Source organism: Anabrus simplex, chromosome 2 (genome assembly GCF_040414725.1).
Source record: "Anabrus simplex isolate iqAnaSimp1 chromosome 2, ASM4041472v1, whole genome shotgun sequence".
Classification (NCBI taxonomy): Eukaryota; Metazoa; Arthropoda; class Insecta; order Orthoptera; family Tettigoniidae; genus Anabrus; species Anabrus simplex.
In genome coordinates this window covers 1,098,255,086-1,098,280,029 of record NC_090266.1, presented here as the reverse complement: position 1 = coordinate 1,098,280,029, position 24,944 = coordinate 1,098,255,086, and the positions used below count along the sequence as shown (strand labels likewise).

Genomic DNA, 24,944 nt, shown 5'->3' with positions numbered 1-24,944 from the left:
GGAATAAATTAAACAATCCAGTTCTGCGATCATTTCTCGAGAAATATTGCGTAAATAAAAAATACCAGATGAATCTACTCTTAGGAAAAATTACCTACCTCCTCTATATGAATCTACCCTGGAATTGATCCGTTCTGATATCGGAAGGAACTGTGTCTGGATATCGGTGGATGAGACAACGGATTCGTGTAGCCGTTACATAGCAAATTTCGTGGTTGGTAAATTACATCCAGACGAACCCGGTAAGCCACATCTTCTTGCTTGTAAAATACTAGAGAAAACCAACCATAGCACAATAGCAAGATTTGTAAATGATTCTCTGCGACTATTGTGGCCATCTGAAATTGAGACTAATTGTTGTAAAGTGCTTGTACTACTCACAGATGCAGCTTCGTAAATGTTGAAAGCAGCAAAGGCCCTCCAAGTATTTTATCCAAAACTCATACACGTAACCTGTTTAGCGCACGGATTACACCGCATTGCAGAAGAAATACGCGCACAGTTTCCAGCTGTTAACAGTTTAATTGGATGTGGGAAGAAACTGTTTCTGAAAGCACCAGCTCATGTCCAGCTCTACAAAGATTGTCTACCTGAAGTTCCTTTGCCACCTGAACCTGTCCTGACTAGGTGGGGGACATGGTTATCTGCAGTATCATTTTGTCAGGAACATTTTAATGAAGTGAAAGAAGTGGTTACAAAACTTGAAGATGAACATATTGTGTGTGTCCATGATGCAAAACGTGTGTTTGAAACCGCTACTGTTTATCAAGATGTGAATTTCATTCATGCACATTTTTCTAAACTTCTAAAAGCCATTGAGAGCTTAGAATCTTCTGGTACTCCCCTCCATGAATCACTTGATCTCGTTGAAAAAGCTGCATCTTCATTGAATTACGCTCCAGACGAAATTGGTGAGAAGATTAAATAATGCAAGTTAGAAAAGGTGTTTAATTCGAACCCAGGACTGAAAAAGATTAAGTTAATTAGTCAATACTTGAGTGGAACTAGGGTATCCTTGCCAGATGTATGCTCCGAAACGTTGGTGCCCATGTATAAGTACTGTCCAATTACGTCAGTTGATGTAGAACGATCATTTTCAGCCTATAAACTCATTTTGACGGACAACAAACATAGTTTGTCTCCAGAAAACATTGAAAGACTACTAGTTACCTATTGTGATGCTTCTTTTTGCAATAAATGATACCTGTAAATAGGTAAGTGAATAAAATTGCATGTTTTTAAGAGCATATTTCCTTATTTTCCGTGCATATATTGTAACTTTTTAGTGCATATTTGCATGCATATTTTCAGGTTTTTTAGTGCATATAAATCCGGGCCCTAGCACCAACACAGATAGGTCTTATGGGGATGAAGGGATAGAAAAGAGCTAGGAGTGGTAAAGAAGCGGTCATGGCTTTATTGAGGTGCAGCCCCAGCATTTGACTGATGTGAAAATGGGAAACCACAGAAAACTGTCTTCAGGGCTGCCGACAGTGAGGTTTGAACCCAGTATCCCCCAAATGCAAGCTCACAGTTTTGCGACACTAACCGCATGGCCAACTCGCTTGGTCATTGCAAAATTTTATAAAACCATGTGTAATATCATTTCCATCATGACACCGTCTGTAGTCCAGAGAAACACAAGACTACACATTTACAGAACACTAGCGAGCCCATTTCTCCAGTATGGAAGTGAAGCATGGACTATCAGTAAAGGAGAAGAATCCTGAATCACCACTGTTGAGTTAACATTCATGAGACATACAGGAAGATTCACATGATGGAACCACAAGAGGAATGAGAAGGTGATGAAGGAACTGAAGGTAGAACCTGTGTTAATGTTCATAAGAAAATACCAAAAGAACTGAAAGGACATGTGAACATAATGGGAAGGGAAAGAATCCCAAAAATGGTCTTGTGACACCAGCCCAGAGGAAGTCTCTCTATTGGACACCCAGTTAAGAGATGGATCGAGACTGTAATAGGCCACTTGTTCTAATACCTGTTTGAATGGTGGTGGTGGTGGTGGTTGTGGTTGAATGCGTGGCTAAATTTCTGGAAAAGAGAACTCCCAAAATTAGAGTAGGTGAAGTAGATGATGATGATGATGATGATGATGACTATGAGGTGGTGCAAACCTGCTAAGTCTTCAGCAATCTAGTGATATAACTTCTCTACTTTGGTTTTGTTTTGACACTTCTTATGAATACCTATACATTGTTACCTATTCTGTTAACCTGGAAATGTGGTTTAGAGGAATTTAAAATAAGAATATTACACTTACCTTGGAAAGTTTTTATTCTCACTTTTGGTAGATTTTGTCACCAACTCATTTTCAACTTTTCTCCCCTTAGCCGATAATTTATCTATAAACAAAGATTTTAAAATAAGCAAAATGAAAAGAATAATATTCATGTAGCACATGTCAAACTAAATCTTAAAACATGCCAGAACACAAACCAAATGGCGTTATGTCTAGAACTGGGACATACACAATGCAACCATTTTATTGCAATTGTTTTGGGAACACAACTCTTGTAGAATGAAACTGCTGTCAGAAAACAATGGTTGCAGTGCCATTCTAGTGTTGCATTTTTTACCAGCACCAGTTAACAGAATTTAAAAATCTTGGGAGAGGATCACAATGTCGCAAGTCTGTAGCTAGCACTGTTATTCTATAATATCACAATGAAATCAGTTGTATACAAGGTTAATGGCTCAAAACGCGAGATGCAAACACATAGAAGTAAGTGTCGGAACAAATGCTTATTGGTTATTTGTCCTGTATCTCCATGCATTTAGAGGTAAGAAAAATTAAGTTATGACTTGAATGGTAGCAAACAACATGTGGCAAACTAGCAGCAATGGAGTGAACAATTCACGAGGTCAGCAGCCTCAATGGAAGGGGAGGAGCGATCTGTGACATAATGTTTACATCCTGGACACAATTAGTGTGTAGATAGTGAACACAAACTGCTTAGCCATGGCACACTTCATACGGAGTCCCAGAAAAGAGTTGGAATATGCTGAAGAAAGTTTTTTCCTTTTTCACTGCTCCTCATACCATACTGTTATTCTCAGACTTCTTGTGAAGAAGTACAAAGGAGAAGAAAATATTACACATTCAAAATTTCAAAAATGAAGTTAAGTTTTTGGGAATTAATTTAAAATTTCATCGCTTCAAAAGATTCATTGACTACTGTCACAGGGATAAGCTGAAAGACAAATAAGTTCTTCAGTCAATCAATGACCTGCATTTAGGACTGTCGCTGAGGTGGCAGATACCCTATAAATTTTCTCAAACATTCTCAAAAAACTTGGAAATTTACCGAACATTTCCCTAGATAAATTATTCCAATCCTTTATTCCTCATCCTGTAAACAAATATTTGCCCCAATTTGTCCTCTTGAATTTCAACTTTGTCTCTCTATGTGACGCTGTCCAGGAAACCATACCTTAAATTGGAAAATCACATTTTTGCTTAATTTTATGTTTTGATATTAGATAAATTTGCAATCATTTTCAACCAGAAGTCTTGAGCTCAAAAATTGACCATTTTATGTAACTTTGAAGTTGTAAAACAGAATTTATTGAATTTTGAGACAATCAACTGGAAAATGGGGTATAGTAGTCCGTTAATATATTAAGGATTTAACAAAATCCGACTGTTTCACTGGATGAAGGAATATCAGCTTTGTGTATTAACATTTTTAAAATAAATATTTAGGAGTTTTATTCTCCTGAAATTAATATGTAAACATGTTCAAAGTGATAAAGGAAGTTTTAGTCTTGTGGCACTCATATATGCAGGAATTATGTCTTATGATGTACAAATAAGATATGGATACAATAATTATAATAATAGTAGTAATTCTAATGATAATAATAATAATAATAATAATAATAATAATAATAATAATAATACCGGGCGAGTTGGCTATGAGGTCAGGGGCACGTGGCTGTGAGCTTGCATCCGGGAGATAGTGGGTTCAAATCCCACTGTCGGCAGCCCTGAAGATGGTTTTCTGTGGTGTCCCATTTTCACACCAGGCAAATGCTGGGGCTGTACCTTAATTAAGGCCACGGCCGCTTCCTTCCAACTCCTAGGCCTTTCCTATCCCATCGTCGCCATAAGACCTATCTGTGTCGGTGCGACGTAAAGCAACTAGCAAAAAGAATTTGTTTTAATTAAGAAAAAATAATAATGTTGTTTGAATCATCAGTCCATAGACTGGTTTGATGAAGCCCTCCATGCCACCCTATCCTGTGCTAACATTTTCATTTCTACACAACTGCTGCATCCTACATCTGCTCTAATCTGCTTATCATATTCATACCTTGGTCTACCCCTACCGTTCTTACTGCCTACACTTCCTTCAAACACCAACTGCACAAGTACTGGGTGTCTTAAGATGTGTCCTATCATTCTATCTCTTCTTCTGGTTAAATTTAGCCAAATTGATCTCCTTTCACCAATTCGATTGAGTATCTCTTAATTAGTGATTCGATCTATCAATCTCAGCTTCAGCATTCTTCTGTAACACCACATTTCAAAAGCTTCTATTCTCTTTCTTTCTGAGCTAGTTATTATCCATGTTTCACTTCCATACAATGCCACACTCCTGACAAAAGTCTTCAAAAACTTCTTGCTAATACCTATATCAATGTTTGAAGTGAGCAAATTTCTTTTCTTAAGAAAGGCTTTCTTTGCTTGTGCTACTCTGCATTTTATGTCCTCCTTACATCTGCCATCATTAGTTATTTTACTACCCAAGTAATAATATTCATCTACTTGCTTTAAGACTTCATTTCCTAATTTAATATTTCCTGCATCACCTAACTTTGTTCGACTGGACTCCATTACTTTTGTTTTGGACTTATTTATATTCATCTTGTACTTCTTACCCAAGACTCTATCCATACCATTCAGCAGTTTCTCCAGATCTTCTGCAGTCTCAGATAATATAACAATATCATTGGCAAATCTCGGGTTCCAATTTCCTCTACTTGGATTGTGATTCCCTCTCCATATTCCTTTTTGATTTCCTTTACTGCCTGTTCTTTAAAAACATTAAAAAGTAGGGGGAACAAACTGCAACCTTGCCTCACTCCTTTCTGGATTGCTGCTTCTGTTTTACAGCCTCCGATTCTTATCACTGCTGACTGATTTTTATACAGATTGTAGATAATTCTTTGTTCTTGGTATTTGATCCCGATCACCTTCATAATCTCAAATAACTTGGTCCAATCAACATTATCGAATGCCTTTTCATGATCCTTAATTTGATCCTCTAAGATCAGACATAAAGTCAGGATTACTTCACGTGTTCCAACATTTCTTCTGAAGCCAAATTGATCTTCTCCCAATTCAGTTTCAACTTGTCTTTCCATTTTTCTGTAAATAATAAGTGTTAAAATTTTGCAGGCATGAGATACTAAACTAATGGTTTGGTAGTTTTCACACTTGTCAGCACCGGCTTTCTTGGGAATAGGTATAACAACATTTTGCCGAAAATTGGATGACATTTCTCCTGTCTCATACATCTTACACATTTAATTAAATAACCTCGCCATGCTGGTTTCTCGTAAGGCAGTCAGTATTTTATAGGGAATGTCATCAATTCCAGGTGCCCTGTTCCTATTTACGTTTCTCAAAGCTTTGTCAAATTCTGACCTCAAAATTGGATCCCTCATTTTATCAGCATCAACAGCCTCTTCTTGTTCCAGAGCCATATCATCTACATCTTTACCTTGATACAACTGTTGGATATGTTCCTGCCATCTTCCTGCCTTGTCTTCTTACCCTGAAGTGGTTCTTAATATTCATACACCTAAGTTTCCTTTCTCCAAAGGCTTCCTTGATTTTCCTGTATGCAGCATGTACCTTTCCTAGGACCATACAACCATCAACATCCTTGCACTTCTCTTTCATCCATTCTTCCTTAGCTGTCCTGCACTTTCTATCCACTTCATTCTTTAATCACCTCTATTCATTTTTGTCTTCTTCATGTTTTGCATTCTTGTACTTACGTCATTCATCAATTAGATATAGTATCTCCTGAGTTATCCATTGATTCTTAGGTGATCTTTCCTTTCTTCCTATCATTTCTTCTGTAGCTCTAGAGATCTCATTCTTCACAACTGTCCATTCTTCCTCTGTTGTGTTTCCTTCAGCCTTTTCATTGAGTCCTTGTGCAACATGTTCCTTGAAACAGTCCTTTACACTATTTTCTTTCAACTTGTCTAGATCCCACCTCCGTGCATTCCTTTCTTCAATTTCTTTAACTTCAGGTAGCATTTTATGACCAACAAGTTGTGGTTAGGGTCCATGTCTGCTCCTGGAAAAGTTTTACAATCCAACAACTGGTTTCTGAATCTCTGCCTAATCATAATTAAGTCTCTTCCAGTGCCTCCAGGTCTCGTCCACGTATACAGCTGTCTTTTGTGGTGTTTGAAACAAGTATTAGCAAGGACTACATTATGTTCGGTGCAGAATTCAACCAGCCGACATCCTCTTTCATTCCTTTGTCCCAATCCAATTTCCTCTACTTCATTGTCTTCTCTTCCTTGGCCTACCACTGCATTCCAATCTCTCATCACATTTAGATTCTCGTCGCCTTTTATGTATTGTATTACATCTTCTACCTCTTCATATATTCTTTCGGTTCCTTCATCATCTGCTGAACTAGTAGGCATATAAACCTGCACTATTGTGATGGGGATTCATTTGGTGTCTATTTTGACAGCAATAATCCTTTCACTATGCTGGTCGTAGTAACTTACCCGCTGCCCTATTTTCATATTCTTTATTAAACCAACTCCTGCATTTCCCCTGTTTGGTTTTGTGTTGATAATTCTGTAGTCGCCTGACCAAAAATTCTGCTCTTCCTGACAACGTACTTCACTTATACCAACTACATCTAACTTTAATCTATCAATCTCCCTTTTCAGATTCTCTAACCTACCACAATGATTCAAACTTCTAACACTCCATGCTCCGACTCGTAGAATGTCAGTATCCATCTTCCTGTTGATTGCCCTTTCTTGTGTAGTCCCCACCCGGAGATTCAAATGGGGGACTATTCTACCTCCGGAATATTTTACCCAGGAGGAAGCCATCATCAGTACATCATTCATACAGAGAGACCTGCATGTCCTCGGGAGTTAGTTACAGCTGTAGTTTCCCGTTGCTTTCAGCCGTGCTGCAGTATCAACACAGCTAAGGCATGTTGAGTATTATTACAAGGCCACAGCAGTCAATCTTCTAGACTGCCGCCCTTGTAAGTTGGTCTCTCGACAGATACCCATCCGATATTTTGAAAGATCATTCTGAAACTACACACAGTCGGTATCCAATTAATGATTTACATTACTAATCCATCTTGTATCTTGTAATAATAAATCTGAATTGTTGCTCATTTTTCTGGAATGTTCTTAATTACTTATGGCTTTTCCTTTTGGGGACACAATCCGTCTTGCTCCCTGGCCCAGGTTCTGCGGCCTTAATGTTGCGTGGACATTGGCACACCAAATCCCCCATTTCTGCTGTGCAATACTCTTTAATGTTGTTGAAGAGATATTTCGTCCTTTCTATAGTCATGCCGTTTTCTTCCAATTTCTCAGGTAGGTTCTGAGGAATATTGCCTGCCTCACAAATCATCACAATTACAGTTGGACAGTCCATTTTTTGTTACTCATAATGACCCTGGGTATATTCTTTTTCACAGTAAAATGACTGAAAGGTGTGATCTAAGGAAGGAACTGTTTTCTAACCATGTTGCCAGTCATACATATTTATAAACAGCTTGCCAGCTTCTTTTCTGATAATGACAGCTTTGTTAAGTTTTGACTGAATGGTGATACCTTAAATGACTGAGACAATATCTGTCATGCGGTACTTCCTTTTCATGAGATCAAAAGTCCAGTAACAAAATAAGAATTTGTATGACCCACTGGCAGAAAAGAAATTGTCATTTCTTCATGTAAACCTGCCATAACTCTCCACATGATAATGCTATTTTTATTTTGTGCGACATGTCAATATGAAGAAACAAATCACAGCACTATGACTGGGCTCCTGTGCATTATTAATTAAAATTACCAGTTACAAAATATACGGTTATATAAATCATTTCAGAACTTTGCTCTTTCTAGTTTTGGTTGGAGAACATTTTTTCTCTTTATATGGAAAGGCAAGGGGGATAAGAGGAGTTTATTTTTTTTCCATCACTGTCATGTAATCCTTTTCCAGATATCTCAATTAATCAACAAAATATTGTTTGATATATACCACTGTGATTTCTTGGTAATAATCCAAATTACTTTCTTGAAACAAACAACCCATGGCACATTGTTCATTTTGGATCTTGGCTTTTGAAGAGGGCTGCTGCCCAGGCAGATGGCCTGCGGATAATGGAGTGACTGGTCAGTGTGATGACATCCTCGGTTGTATTACATGGGTTTTGTGACCTGGTCCATTGTTTCTCATATCAAACAACTCCTCACTGAACCCCGTTCCAGTTTATGTCTTTCTCTTCCACAAATCTGCTGATTCTGCTTATGTAATATCTCTATACCTGCCTAATCTTGAATGATTAAGTTGCCTCTAACAATAGACTACTGAGCACTGTTTTCATTTTCAAAATTCCAAAATGACCTTCCATTACTGTCAGTTAATAACCATTAAGCTACTAAATGTAGAAATAAGGTATCAAGGAAGTTTTACTTACAACTCTTTTAGTACAGCTAAATGAATCTCAGGAAAATTTCAAGTCTCTTTTTCATTCGCATAATAAATATAACAGATTGCAATGTACAGTATTTTGAATATACTGATACATCAAAATTTGAAAAAATTTGCAGGATTCTTGTATGGAACTTCTTTTAATAATGTATGCATTTTGACTGTGATAACTGTAAGTACACTTAGAGGATTTTAACATACAGTATAACATTAACAAGATACACCATGCCATGAGCAGAACACTGAAAAAACCAAAAAGGATCGATATATGAATTATTTTTAATTTTTCTCTAGTATAATGTTTGACTTATCTACCAGTTTGCAAAATTATTTAAATAAGAAGTTGAATTATTTATTGCCCTTTTTTCTTTACAGCCGGAATAAACTTCTATGAAGAGAAGGATGCACTGGATGAGCTGGCTTCTCACTTGGAGTCAAATCCATTCATTAATAAAGGCACACTTGATGTATGGTATAAAGCATTTGATAAATGGTTAATAATGAGAAGATTTGGTGAGTCAGCTTTTATCTAAATCACAAATTCCATAACTATACATTAAAGTTGGATCTGTTTGAAACATTTAGGCGGGCAGAAATATTTTTACTGAGATGTAAGACTGGAATATTGAAGAAGGTTTTATCACTGTATTTGATCTTCTTTTGCGGTACTAGTAGGTAATTAAAAGTAAACTCGTGTCGTCATATTTTTGAGATGGTGCAGCTCTTTTCAGGCACACCCCCAACTGAGGTGAGCTGCATGTGCCTATATAACCACTTATCAGCCCTCCTGTCATTCTTAAATATTTGACAGTGTCAGGAATTTAACCCATACCTCCAAGGACAGCAGCTAATAATGTTAACCATTGCGCTATGGAGGTGGACTTTTGCAGTAGGTAGCGTCCTTCATATGCAAGTTTATATGGGTACATAATATATGGCATTGTATATAAATAATTGTTCTGAATACAGTAATACATAAGCCATTATTCCTTTTCTGTATTAATATTATCCCAAATTACAATGAATTAGACAACAATATGAACCCAAACAATGGGAATTAATGACCATACCAGCTTGGGCAATACCGTAGTTGTTCATATGGTTCATCTCTATATAATAAATTAGCTTCCATAATAATGCCAATCTAGCATTGTAACCCTGTTTCAAAACATTCCAAGGCTAATAAGGAAATATTAATTCCCATTTACAACTACAACATGTGGTTCATCATGTAGAACAGAGGTGATCACGCTGGGCATTTCATTCCGCGGGCACACAGCACTGTAAGGCTGTGGGCAGGCAGGTGATTAGCATGTGCTATTCACAGTGACATTTTGGCAGGTACGTCACAGGCCATAATGATTGGGCAAAGTTCTCCCAGACACTCGATCACTGCGGCAATACCCAAGTTTGAAATGGAGGCAAAATATAATGAAAGAAAGAGGGAAGAAATCCATGTCATTTTCAATTTACATTGTAAGAATAAGTTATTTATGTTCAGTGCAGTTTATGTATTTTGACCGGATACGATAAAGAGTTAAGTGAGCAACCTCAAATATTTTTGTACTGTATGTAATGATTTAATTTTTCAATCTTATATTTAGGAGGTGCTTTAGAAACACTTCGAATGTAATATGGAGTTAAGGTGGATAGGCTGTGGCTTGTGGTTGCTTGGGTTTAAATTATGTGATAAACTTACCAGCAAACCAATCACACTTACTGCGAATAACATCAGTTAAGTTATTTATTTGAAGGCACACTGTATATCTGTTTGGTAGATGCATTCACTTTGTTGTACTTTAATCTTGGATAATAAATATCTATGTCCTCACTTGTGATAGAACTTGCTCGCCATTTAGATGCCTGATAGATAAGTTTTAAATACTATTTTCAGAAATTCAGTGAACAGGAAACGTCACAGAACACTACAGCACTGTGCAAAACCAAGCAGTAAATTTGTTGAATTATGCAAATATATTAAGTTATGTTTTTTTGAATGAATAACAGGAATTTTAATTTTTGAATTGAAATACTGCCATTCCCATCCAATGAATTGTAAATCGTAGCTTGTACACTTAAACCTGTATTTTTGTAAATTGTAACACAAAAATTTATAACTTGTCAATTTTCTTTGAATGTATAAATATAAGAAAAAACTGACAGTTTATATAGAGTGCAATATAAATCAAATCTTCCCCAGCAAGTGTGTTCACTCTCTCGCTTCACTGTGGTGTATGCATGCTACGTAAGCTGCCCGCATTTACGTCAGGCCAGCCCGGTAGCACAGGGCTAACCTCAACTGGTGCCCAGCTGAGCACCTCTGATGTATAACAACATGTTAATATAGAATCGAATTCTTATTCGCACTGGCTGCACCATATATTGAATACGAACAAAGATAGGCAGGCTCGCACAGTGCCAGGCTTTATGCGGCACACCGCATGGATTTGAATAAGACAAAAAGCGGTGATTTTAGCTCTGCTGTGGTGAGATATTTATTACTTTGTGCTAGTAGGGAACAAAAAATGAAGAAATGATCCTGGGAAAGGAAGTTGACATCTAAGGAGGAAAAAGAAGGGTTGTTTATGTAACGTACAACAGATCACGGGAGGTGGAAAGCATAGAAAGGACCCAACCAGTGGACAAGGACAGAGCGTTGATGCTGTATGAAAGACTTGGAGGAGAATTAAAACGCTACTGAAAATGACAATGAACAACGTATAATCAATTACCGGGCGAGTTGGCCATGTGGTTAGGGGCGCACAGCTGTGAGCTTGCATCTGGAAGATAGTAGGTTCGAGCCCCACTGTCTGCAGCCCTGAAGATGGTTTTCCGTGGTTTCCCATTTTCACACCAGGCAAATGCTGGGGCTGTACCTTAATTAAGGCCACAGCCGCTTCCTTCCCACTCCTAAGTCTTTCCTATCCCATCATCGCCATAAGACCTATCTGTGTCGGTGCAACGTAAAACAAATTGCATATAATCAGTTAAAAAATTATAATTTAATCAAATTAAATGGTGGGTGGTGCAATAATACAAACATCTTGCATAAATAAATTCAAGAGAAGACCAACAACTGAATAAACAAGCAAGTTGAAAACATTTGATAGAAAAATCAATAACATCTTAACACCCATGTTGAAAGCGCTTATGATTTAAGTTCAGTCAAATATTTTTAGAGGGTACAGCCATCCCTGGGTTTGCAATTATTATAGTTTGTTCCATTAAAATAAATTCTTAACTCCATAATAAAAAGATGATAAATGCTAGTATTAGTATCTTAATTCATTAATAATTATTATGCCATTAGCTACCACTTATTTTCTGTAAATAAGAAAACTCCCAATAAAGACTGAAGTGTATAGCAAGATCGTAAAAAATATGAAATTTACATAAAATATGAAAAAATAGAAAATAATGAAGCATTAACAATGACTAAAATTAGTACGAGATAAAATATCAAAGTATTAACAAGGGAAAATGCCAACAAAGTAATTAGGTAATTAACCCAGAAAGAAAATTAATGCTGGAGAGAAAACAAATTAATAATTTAAGTCAAATCAGAATACATTACAATGACAGGAAATTCCCGTAATCAACACTCGAGTAGATATTATACAACGTAATCACAATAAATCGAAAGATGTCCATTTTACTGTGTTTACTGTGCATTCAGGAAGGACAGACATTTTCAGGACATATATAAAGCTGTGTTTTACTTAAAATAATATTGGTAGGGGCAGCTGATTCACATAGTATATTTAATGAAATAAAATGAAAATCCACGGCCTGTTTCCAGTCATTCGACCAGGTCAGGAATGGAATGAATGAAGCCCCATCTAGCGGCGAGGATAGGAATTGTGCCGGCTGCCGAAGCCTGTCGCACTCCTCTGGGGCAATGATTAATGAAATGAAATAATATTGGAGAGTGTTGCTGGAATGAATTATGACAGGGAAAACCAGAGTACCCAGAGAAAAACCTATCCTGCTTCCGCTTTGTCCAGCACAAATCTCGCATTGAGTGACCGGGATTTGAACCACGGAGCCCAGTATTGAGAGGCCAGTGCTCTGCCACCTGAGCCACGGAGGCTCAGATTTACTGAAATACAGGGCAGATAATATTTTGCTAACCTTCAACACTTATCCCCTTTGTAACATGCTTTGGAATTCTGAAAACTTTTGTTTTCTTGTCTTTTCTTTGGCTAAATAGTGTAGCATAATCTATCAGTGTCTTGTAATCTGATATAATTTATTTTCTTTTACCTACAATATTATTCACTTTCAATTACAGTGGCTGCTTCACCAACTTCAGTTTGGCTGCATAGCCTTCCACCAAAGTAGGTGTCTTCATAGTTCACAGATCCTCTTTTAAACGGGCCAGCTCATTACTGAGTCAAGTACACATAGAGTCCCTCTCTTAATATAAGAACTGTGGTTCTGCAGTAGTGTACATGTGTAGGTTTGGAGATATACTCCTCAATTTCTTGGTCCTCAGCTTGTTTAATTGTCCATGTTCATGAAATAGACTTTTGTACGACATTCTTCCATTGTCAAGTTAAATTTCAATTAACTTCCCAAAAGAGTTGTTGCCGCAGGAAGAATTTGATGGAGGAATACCATACAAAATGGTTGTCACATTAGTGTAGGCAAGAGTGACTGGCATAGATGTCAAATCCCATTCTTGTACTTGCGGAAAGCTGATTGAGATATATTGCAACAGTTTTAGTTGATTAATGACATTGGTATTCACAAATACATTGAGGTAGCAGATGGTAGAATGAAGTTTGTGTAACAGTGAAATGGTGTTGTTGGAAAGGGTACGTACTGTAGTGTACCCGTCCTAAATGGTCTTTATTAGAAGAAAGGAGGAAATTTTAATTTTGATGAGCGAAATTATTCATCTCTGTATTAAAAAATACTGCAGGACGAGCAGCTGTGACTTTGAACTTGACCTAGGTAAACCAGTCCAACGGGCTTGCGATGAGCTGGGAAGGAGAGATTGACTTCTTTTCTTTTTCAACAACAAGTGATAAGTAAGGATATAAGCATGTGACACCAGCAAGCGAACATGCGATGCACACGACTTCATTTGCAACATCAAATATTCTCAAAATTTCTACAGCTCCACAAGTGAACCAGTGACCATTCAGACGCAATTATGAACCTGTAAGAATGAATATGAATGGTAACATCTACTCCTGTGCGAGCAGATATAAGCAGCAAGCAGACAATTACTTTTTCTTGATTTTCTTTGTTAATCTGATTTCTGAACTATGCAAGGCGAGATTCTACGAGAACATCAAGTCAAGTGGAGCCATGAGGGACAAACGTTATTCCATGTGCTTCCAAAGCAAGGAAGTTCGGCAGCGATAAACTTATACGAGATTCAACTCGGCTCACATTATAGTCAAAGTGTTTGCCTGTCGACTAAAATTAATCCTATCTGCCAGTGCCAGCAAAGTGAATAAATGTTAGAGAGTGCATTATTTAAACAATCAAGCTGTAATTTAAATATTATCCAGTAGAAACGATCATCTGTGTTTAACTCGTATGGTGCAAATTTTAAAGCTTGGTTGGTGTTAGTTTCAGCTATCAGCTCAGAGAAACCAAGAGGACATCGGCCATCACTTCTCCAGTTCAGCGTGGGACAATCAAGGAAATGCAGACCATGGATTTACATCATCTTAAAGCAGCGTGGGACATAATCATCAGCATGTCTGACTAAATTGAAGATACGTAGCCGCGGCGTTGAACCTTCACAACCGACCATGAACCAAGGACATCTGACATCATGAAGTCATAACAAAGGGAATGACCGACATCAAAGAAAATTAACCTTTAAAAAGTCGCACGAGTATTATTGCACTAAGAGTCCTGCATGGACGAAATCTCCGGGTTCAAGAAAGTATCGTGTTTTTGTCCTATAACTCATTTTAATTAACAAAAACTTTACTGTGTCCCCTTTACATGTTTGGCGTCCAATTTTAAGGCAAATGCACAGTATTCTTACGTGATTTACTCAAATGAAAAAATAACAGTACCGTATGCTAATAAAAGGTAAGAACCAATAATTAGAATGTTATAACAATGGGGTTTGTCTCATACCAAAGAAATGTGCCATAAAAGTCAAAATAAGAATGTTGAAAACAAACGTAAGTTTAGGATAGAAAACAAAGAGGTCATTTGTACCAAAAATGGCAAAAATTAAATGCAACCATTCGTTCTACTCTTCTACACTCTTCCAAGACTGCCTTTTGGGTGTTTTAATAGAAAGGTTTTTTTTTTTTTTTTTTTTTTTTTTTTTTTTGAGTGTCGAAGGACCTGCTTCACTTTCAAAATCAGAAAATTGGAAATAGTAAGAAAACATTCTGGAAGTTTGTTCTAAATTAACTGAAAATTATGTGCACTTGCTGAACTTTGTGTCCAAAATTGAACAATACAACTTCTGCACTTAAGAAAAACGCTAGAATGTCCACAATGGAGTTGCTGATTCAGTCATGTTTATAATTACACCCTTTCCTCTATATGGAACCTAAGTTCATGCAGCCATGTATGCAAGTATTTCATTTCATTAGATTAAATCTTCGTCTCCTTGAGAATCCCCATTGTATGCACAATCCACACAGTACATCACTTGAGTTCTGAGCACAGGAATATTCAGCACAACAGTCATGACACTCTTGCAGATCTGTTCTGTTTGCAGATGCAAAAAGTGCAACACCTAATTCCTTGGATGCAGTTTTAGGGTACTGTAGCTCATCTTCAATTCCAGCAATTTGCTTCATATTTTTCTACAGCTGTCGTGGAATGTAGGGTAACCAGTATTGCATCTTCCAATAATCAACGAAGAGTTCACGAGACAAATTTTTCAGAAGTGTCTTCCTGGTTCGTGTTACCTTTTCCGTTTGCCAGGAAAGTTATATAGGCATTTACTGCTCCAGTCAGCATTGCCAACCTCCGCAAATTGAAAAACCATACAGAAATTATAAATAAACCATATTCTTTAACATAAAACCGTATAGTAATGATTTTCACCTAAATACACTAAAATTCATAGAATGCGTGCAATAATAGTAAACAGCAATTATACCAAATAGGAATAGGAACTGCCTGTTTTAGTATGCTCTGTAAATGATCCATGGTTCTAAACAGTATATTGTGTTCCATGAAAAAAACCCAGAGTTTTATTTCTGCACTGTGTGCTAATTTCTGAACACTCACTACATTAGTCTCTTTGTTGAAAACAGCCTTGAAATTGCTTTGACGGGTTTTGAAAACAGCCTTCATGCTTTTAACCTGCTTTTTGCTTTTGTTGTGTATTTTATTATTACTTAATTCTGAGACAAAAGTCACCTTACAAACACTTTGCCCTTTCCTCACATGCTGGATCAGGATGCAACCATTTGTTCTATTCTTCTATACTCTCCCAAGACTGCCTTCTGGGTGTTTCAGAAAGTTTTTTTTTGAGTGTCGAAGGACCTGTTTCATTTCCGGAACAAGAAGTGAACTCCATCTTTATTTAACATAATTAACACATGGGAAACCCACCCTCATGAAACTGAAGCACTGTGCTGTCATGCAAAATTATTTGTAAGTACATCACAATATTACTCATGGGAATAACAAAATAACATTATCCATAAAATTTACAACTAGATGCCACACTTACCCATTTGATGTTCCACCACACTTCACGTTTTCAATGGCTCATTAAGAAACGATTGACAGAATTCAATGTGAGCTGATTCAAGAGTGTGACTGTTAACATAATACAGTATATAGGACTAAGAGATCCACAGTTGATAAAGTTTGAAGTAGGGTAATCCCAGCAGCAGAGTGAGACAGAAAGTCCCACATTTCAGATTATACAGACGCATCATTGGATAATCTGAAACCAGCTCAGAGGTGAACCACAATATTCAAAGCTTGGTGGCCCCCTAAAGAAATGGAGGCCACCTCATACATGTCCAGGAAATGAGGTATATTCAAACAGGAGAAAAACGAAGTAAAATAGTAAAAAAAATGTTCATTTAAATCTTTTCCAGAACCGTATATAACATGTACAGTTTGACATTCAAACCATACACTGATAGAGGACTGGAAAACTGTATGGTTGGCAACTCTGGCTCCAATACTTATGAGGGCAAAGAAGAGTGATGGGGGTCATCTCTTACCGAGAATAAATCCCCTGGTACCCAAGTTTACGTCGAAAATTGTAATGATGACAAGTTCAGTACCGTATTGTTCACTTTCTGAAGCATGGTCACTCAGTTCTAAATCATCATCTTCATGCTCATCCCAAAAATCTCAAACATCTGATTCATCTGGAATTTTTTCAAGTAAGCTTCTTATCCTTTCCTCCTCTCGTGAATTGACCTTGCTACAAAAAAATAAAATGCTGTATGGTGCGACTTACGAGAGAAAGACTTTGAATAATTCTAGTACATGCTCAGATTAGTTATGCATAAGATTCAAAGAAATATTCAGTAAAGAAAAATAAATCTTTATTAGTTGCTCAGTGTTATTGTGTGGTCCTAAAAAGTTCAATGACATATAGGTAAGTTATCTTAAAATTGATCCTAATGCATATAAAATGACTTACCAACAGCCTTTGGCAGTAAATCATAATTGTAAACACAAAAATAAAGAAAATAAAAGCACACACAGAAAATATAGAACCATGCTTATTAGTCGCGCACGGAGGAAACGTCTGGGCTCAGACAGCGGTCTCCGAAATGTCTCTTCCCTACCACAGGGCGATTCCAAATGAATGAGGAGGAAGGTATAGGGATGGACAGCTTCGCCAGTTGAAGGCAACGAATTCTGTCGTGTGAAGTATAAGAGGCCTGGAGGAAATTTCCATGTGCAACTGAATGAGGGTTAAGTACAATTTTATGTAATCAACCTTTCATTTTAGTAGATTACAGTATGATCTCTCTTCTGAATTAGATATTTCTCTTAAATGAGATGTAGAACTAATATTTTTTTACTTTAATCCTTACCAGGTGTTTGTTGGATAGTGGCATGTGTGCTATAGTCCATTTTAACAAATGAGTGCAAGTGCAATCTTCAAACTTGGCTAATTTTCACATTGTGGCACATAATAATCACTGAATTAATAATAATATCAACAATGAATTAATTCTTAAATCATGTTTTGAATGAATTACATCCAGCCACGTGTTGAGATGAACTCGATGGTAGAATTATATTTTTCAGAAATTAATTCTATGTGCTAAGACATGATATTCTCATTACAATCTAATAGTAGAGAACAATAATCACTGATGATGATGATGATACCAGGCGAGTTGACCGTGCGGTTAGGAGCGCGCAGCTGTGAGCTTGCATCCAGGAGATAGTGGGTTCGAATCCTACTGTTGGCAGCTCTGAAGATGGTTTTCCGTGGTTTCCCATTTTCACACCAGGCAAATGCTGAAGCTGTACCTTAATTAAGGCCACGGCTGCTTCCTTCCCATTCCTAGGCTTTTCCTGTCCCATCGTCGCCATAAGACCTATCTGTGTCGGTGCGACGTAAAGCAAATAGCAATAATAATAATAATAATAATAATAATAATAATAATAACAATAATAATAATGCTGAAACAAGTGAAAAATGATGATCGAGAGCAGCTTCAAGTAAAAATTTTGTTGAGCAATTAAACTAGTGAATTAAAATAAATCAAAGAGTGCTCGATTTAAACTGTAAAAAATATGGTATGGTGGTTGTCCATTTAATTGAATTTAGAGCATATTGCAGTGTAGTGAATGATATATTTTCAAGCACATGTTACAGATTAGAGCAACAGATGGCTTATTTGAGATTAATAATCATTCATTAGGAGTCTCAGCAAGCAATTAAATAAATAGCTTTAAATCGTAATTATGTGGAGGTAATTTCAGCATGGATTTGAAGTCATATTTCTTCAAAATAATTCCCAAAATGACAATATTCTGATCAATGAATGATAGTACACGGAAGTGATTGTCTACCCATTCAATCACCAACCCATAGAGTTGAGAATACTAAAGGAAGATAGACGTTAATAAAGGTCATAAACAGTGTTTGTGACATGTAAAATAAAAATCATTATGTTAATATGCCATTAGATTATCATGTAAAACACATTTAAATGAGTGTGTGTATTTATACTTGTGAACATATTTTGATGCCATGTATTACAATGTGTTATCCATGAAGATATTTTGGACGTCATGCATTCTGTCATGGTGGAAGGATCGGATTCTTTCCTGGAAGTAATTAGGCAGTACATGTGTCCCATTCACCAACATAATTTAAATATTTGCCAATAGGAATAATTTTGAAGTGATAATTTTCAGATATAAAGATAGATCATATTATAATCGAAGAAAGGTTAGCCATTGAATTTGGTTATTATCTAATTGTTGAAGTCCAATGAAAATATTAATGATAATGACTGAAATAAATCATGCTAAGGGTAATAAACTTCTGCAGGGCTAAATCATGCCTAGTAGTCATATTAGTGAAGTGTATGCTAATAATCAATCCCTAAACCAGCAGAAATAAAATTCAGTGATAGGCTTATTAGGCCTATATTACCATAATTAATCCATGATTAATTAATTCAAAAGAATTAAATATTCTTAATTAATTCAAGGATTAAAAATAAATGAAACCTTAATAATCAATATGATACTTTCTAATAGTTATTCTAGTGGAAAATTAATTAATGACAATTAATTTAAAATGTAATTAAAGTCAGATAGTGGAACAGTTTCATATGTGTAAAAATGGAATGACATTGTAAATAATGTTGAATTTGTGTAAAAACTAGTAGATAGGGAAGTGTAATGCAATTAATGTGAATATTGTACAGAATATAATGAGTGGTAGATTTTGAACCACATGGTCCGTAGGATCATTTTTGAGAATAATATTTTTGGGAGATGAGTTATATTCTCAGAGAAATGTGAAGGAATTAAGCATAGTTAGGAAAATCCTAATTTGACTTAACTCCCATAAAGTAGAATTTAACCACTACAACTTTGTTAGTTGATTTTGTATCAAGTAATGACAATTTATACCGTCTGGCTCCATGGCTAAATGGTTAGCATGCTGGCCTTTGATCACAGGGGTCTTGGGTTCGATTCCCGGCACGCTCGGGAATTTTAACAATTACTGGCACGGGGGCTGGGTGTATATGTTGTCCTCATCGTCATTTCATCCTCATCGTGGCGCGCAGGTCGCCTACGGGAGTCAAATCGAAAGACCTGCACCTGGCGAGCCGAACATGTCCTCAGACACTCCCGGCACTAAAAGCCATACCCCATTTCAATTTAAACCACTTTTTATTGAAATATTCACTACTTAAGTTAATAGTGGTTATTCAATTACAATCATTGCCATAAGACCTATCTGGGTCGGTGCAACGTAAAACAAATAACAAAAAAAAAATTAAATCAATTATATTTCAGTTTATTTTCTTATTTTAAGTGAGAAGCCTGTGGAGAAGGAGCCATGTGTAATTCAATGAATTAGTTATCATTGTAAAGTCAAGAAAGTGAGATTTTTCTGAATATTTGTAAAAATCGATCCAGTATTCTCCAAGAAGAAAGTTATTTTGTTGATTTTGTAAATAAAAGTCTACTATTTGTTTGTAATTTATACATTATTTAGCCACAAGCCCATCCTGCCACATTCCCCTTTAATATATATATATTTTTTTTAATGCTTCAAGTGTAGTAAAGTCAGTCACACTAACATTCCACACTGGGATACCTCATGTTCTCTGACTGAACAACCCCGGAAAGGGGGAAATAGACATTTTTCAGCTATGAAGTAATTTTAAAACAGTCTAGTGTTTTAAGTCTGGAAATTAGACATAGGGTTTATACTTGATTTCTTTGTTCTAGAACCAGAAAGTGATGATGAATACAAACAGTATTTGATCGAGTTCCTTCTTTTGACGACTGAAGGTCAGGCTTACATAAAAGACCTCCGATTTAAGAACTTCCTTTCCACAGAATATAATATTACGGTAGGTGAAGTTTTATGCTCTGAAAACATATATGGTATGTTTAATGTATTCTATTATTGAGATGTTTTTAGCTTTTTTCAAATTTGCCAGAAAAATTCATTCCAGCATCAAGATTTGAAGAATTGCTGTCAATTTATTATTTTTTATGCACACAATGCTTCCTTTGGTAGTAAAAAATATACTAAGCTCACCGGACAAAAAATTAGTCACCCTAGCACGCACGCACAGACGGATTGTTAAGCCTGTACAGATGGTGCAGAGAACGAGTCCCATGTTCAACCGCACGTGCACTGCCTCTACATGAGCGTAAGCCAGTAGCAATCAGTGAGACATTGATGTTTCAAGCGGACAGTGTACGTCAACATGGGTAGATGTAAGGATGTGACAAAGTGGCAAAATGGGGCAATCATGTTTGGCTTTGTCCATGGCTATATGGTGCGTGAAGTTGCTGGATTTGTTGGTGTTTCACAGCAGACTGTTCAACGTGTCTTCAAGCAGTGGTGTACTACACATGGCTACGAAATACAACATCGGAATTGTGGTAGGAATAAGCTCCTGTCTGAGAGGAACTGGTGACGCGTTTAATGGCTTGTGAATCAAAATCGCTTCCATATCCAACAGTCAGTGAATGAAGGTCCATCCCAACCTGTTAGCGAGAGAACATTGCGATGGGAACTGAATGCAATGAACATTTGAAGACTGTCACCTCGCAAGAGACCATTACTCACACAGGTACATAAAGCTGCGCATCTTCAATGGGTTAGAAATAATTGAACATGGATAGTAGCTGACTGGCGGAACGTAATGTGGTCTGATGAATCACATTTTTGCGGGTATTCCAATGATGCATGTCGTCAAGTGCATCGTAGGCCAAATGAATCATTTCATCCTGGATGTGTGCAAGGTTAGGTTCAAGCCAGAGATGGATCTGTGATGATTTGGGAGTGTTTTTCGTATCATGGATTGTGCACGCTCACTGAGATGTCCACTGACATGAACCAGTGTGTTTATTTAAACATTCTGGATGATCAGGTGTTGCCTTTCAGTCAGCATCTGCATGATGACTGCTATTGATACCCTGATTTTTCAAGATGACAACAGCAAAGATTGTGACGTACCCACTTTGCCCACAGATGTATGACAAATTTATAACGTGACGGGTCACTTTAATATTAAAATAAATAAATGATATGTCATGGTTTCTCCAGAAACAGTATCCCAAGGGCGCCAGTCTTCAAGCTTATGGCTTGAAAACAAAAGTAGATAATTAATAATAATAATAATAATAAATAAAAATACGTAATGAGACTCAAAAAACTCCCAGGGGTGGGGTGAACGGAACACAAATCATTAAGTCCACTAACTTGGAATTTAAGGATCATTAATAATCATTTCATAAAATACAAATTAAAACAGCTATTTATTAAGATGAAAAACGTGACGTAACGGCGTATTAACGAAATCTGAACTTACAGAAGCAAAAGAAAAAGTGAATGAACTGTTGCGCGAAGACTTGCAGTAACTTATGCCATAAGCTCACCAAATGTAGACTCTGTTGTCTTGAAGCTGAAGATGGGTGGATCTCTCGTACAGGCTGCCTCATCTGTTGTTGGATTCCAGTCCTACATCCACATTTCCTGTCCTTAACACTTCCTACTGTACTCCTTACATAAAGTCGTAATGAGTCCTAATTTTAAGTGCAAAACCACCATGGGTTATGTTCATGGAGAGAATACATTCATATTCTTCCATATTACGGAACAGTAGCGTAGCTAAATTCATAATAAAAGCTCTCCTCCCCTATACCAGTCAGAACCGGTCTCCCGTTGACTACCTCTCGTCATTGAGATAACAAGTCCCAATGAGAGTAACTTTTGAGTAGAATATACTCAGATGCGAAGTGAACTAAGTTAAAATCTTCTCCGATGTGTAGACGTAGAATCGTAGTAAGAGTATCTTCCAAGCGTGAGAATCAGAATCAGAATGTCCGAATCTCCGAATGTCCGAATGAGAGTCTGAATGTGAGTCTGAATGAGAAAGTTAGTGTCCTCTCCAGCCCTTGTCGGTGGTATATATTGGTTCAAAAGTCTCCTTCCATCAGCCATATCACATGGTCCAGTAAGATTCGAGGTCTCATCCCTTCTGTGCATCCATCACGTTGCTTCATTACGTTCATTCACATAGGCTGAACTTTCCCGCTGAAATAAAGCGTCTCGAAGCTGAGTTTGAAAAGTGGGTGTTAATAATGTATCAACTGTCTTTTCATGAGGTGGAGAGGGTAATATCTCTCGTAACCTCGATGACGTACTTTTCCTGGAACTGGGCTGAAATTAGCCTGCTGACTCTGGTCACCTCACAACGGCTATTGGAAAATTTACTGCAAGTTATAAATATGCGTGATGTTGAAATACTTTACCCAATAATTTGTTCGTTCAGAATACGTTATAGCCGCGATACAAAGAAATGAAATGATGATTGAAATGGATGACCTATCAGTGATTAAATATATACATATTATCAATTAAATATATAGTTCAATAATTAAAAACATTCAGTGATGTCCCAAACATCACATTCGCCCCTCTGAGCCTGAAACAAGTAGTACTTCGTTGAGGGCTCACACCCGCACATTGCCACTTACGTTACACTTGTTTCCAAAACAACTGTACATTCATTCATTACTGTATACAACACAACACTATTTTACAAAATTACAACTGGATGATTCCACCTACAACTTAATAACAGATAATATATAACACTTCAAAATTTCCATTAAAACACAATATTACAACTTAGCGAGTTTCTGATGTCTCACTTTCTCAAATGTTCGTCACCTCTTGCTGATTTTATCAATCCAGTGTATGCAATACTTGACAATTCAATTTAGATCTGTACAAAATTTACAGAAACAAAATGCATCGTATTACTCTTTCAAGTGTTTATACGTTCTTGCTGTATGACTATCACTTCACACACGCTAACACATTCACGTGGTTTTAGCCTAGGGTAAAATTATTGCAAGTCTTTATGATGACTTCTTATTGTCTACGGGGAATTTACAAATTTTAAACTGCAATATTAATGATCCTCGTTATATAAAATCAAATACTAAATTACCCATACATGGCGTTACGTAAAGAGAACAGATGTAATCTTGGTAATGAACTCGTGTCAAACGTATACATACACATCGTGTAGCAAGCAAAACAAAACTTGGGAAACTCCACCTAACAGAGAGCAGTCACTCCACGCTGCGACAGGTGTATATTATATAAGAGATAAGCGTGGCCTGGCTCACTGACCTATATTCCAGCACTATGGAAAATCCACCGGACTAGTAATATATTTACGTAAACTTCTAATGTTGTACGTACCCATTAAAATGCAATCGCCGTCAGATAATTTATAAGCACAAGGTCCTAGTTTCTTATGTATACGATAAGGTCCTTGATATAAAACTCCAGCCATATCATCAATATAAACCGTGGCGAAATCCCCTGCCACATCACCTAATGCAATATTTAATGCTCTAATTAAGGCTGCAGAACTAGTCTTCGTACCGTAGGGAACGCGCTGAAACTGATACAAGCTGTACTTATGACTAAATGCTGTCAGAGGCCTGTCCTCTACTCTCGAAGGAATCTGCCAAAAACTACTTCTTAAATCAACAGATGAAAACCATTTTTTACCCTCAAAGCCCTGAATTAACTCTTCAATAGTCTGTGATTTCAACTGGTCAGTACAAATACGTCTATTCATATCCCTCCCATCAATGCAAAGTCTAACGCTCCCATCACTCTTAGGCACAACGATTAAAGAATTTACATACTGGCTATTAGACACTTCAATTATCCCATCAGCTAACATAGCTTGTATCTGATCGTCAACTGCCTTAGCATATTTGTGTGGGATAGCATACCGTGGCCCGCTGAAAGGACTGTCATCCAGCACTGAAAAAGAATGTTCATAAACATGTGTTTTACCGGGTTTCTTAGAAAAAATCTCAGCGTGTTCACATAACACTGCCAACAATTCATCCCTCTGGACTTCCTCTAATTTACTGTTACTCGCAGCTTCAAATAAGGCATCCTTCTGATCCTCTTTCAACCACAACTGGCATAAATTAAACCCCTCACTGGGTTTCTCCTCATATCTAGAAACCTCAATAACACTCCACA

General features: G+C 36.9%; 1 protein-coding gene across 1 annotated transcript in view; it reads left to right on the top strand.

Annotated features, from left to right (window-relative positions):
* Window positions 1-24,944, top strand: part of LOC136863784 (patched domain-containing protein 3) — a 147,015-nt gene that overhangs the window by 95,113 nt on the left and 26,958 nt on the right. Inside the window, exons 11-12 of the mRNA XM_068226088.1 lie at window positions 9,119-9,256; window positions 20,639-20,763. Coding sequence (XP_068082189.1) covers window positions 9,119-9,256; window positions 20,639-20,763 — 263 coding nt within the window. The remainder of the gene's footprint in view (window positions 1-9,118; window positions 9,257-20,638; window positions 20,764-24,944) is intronic.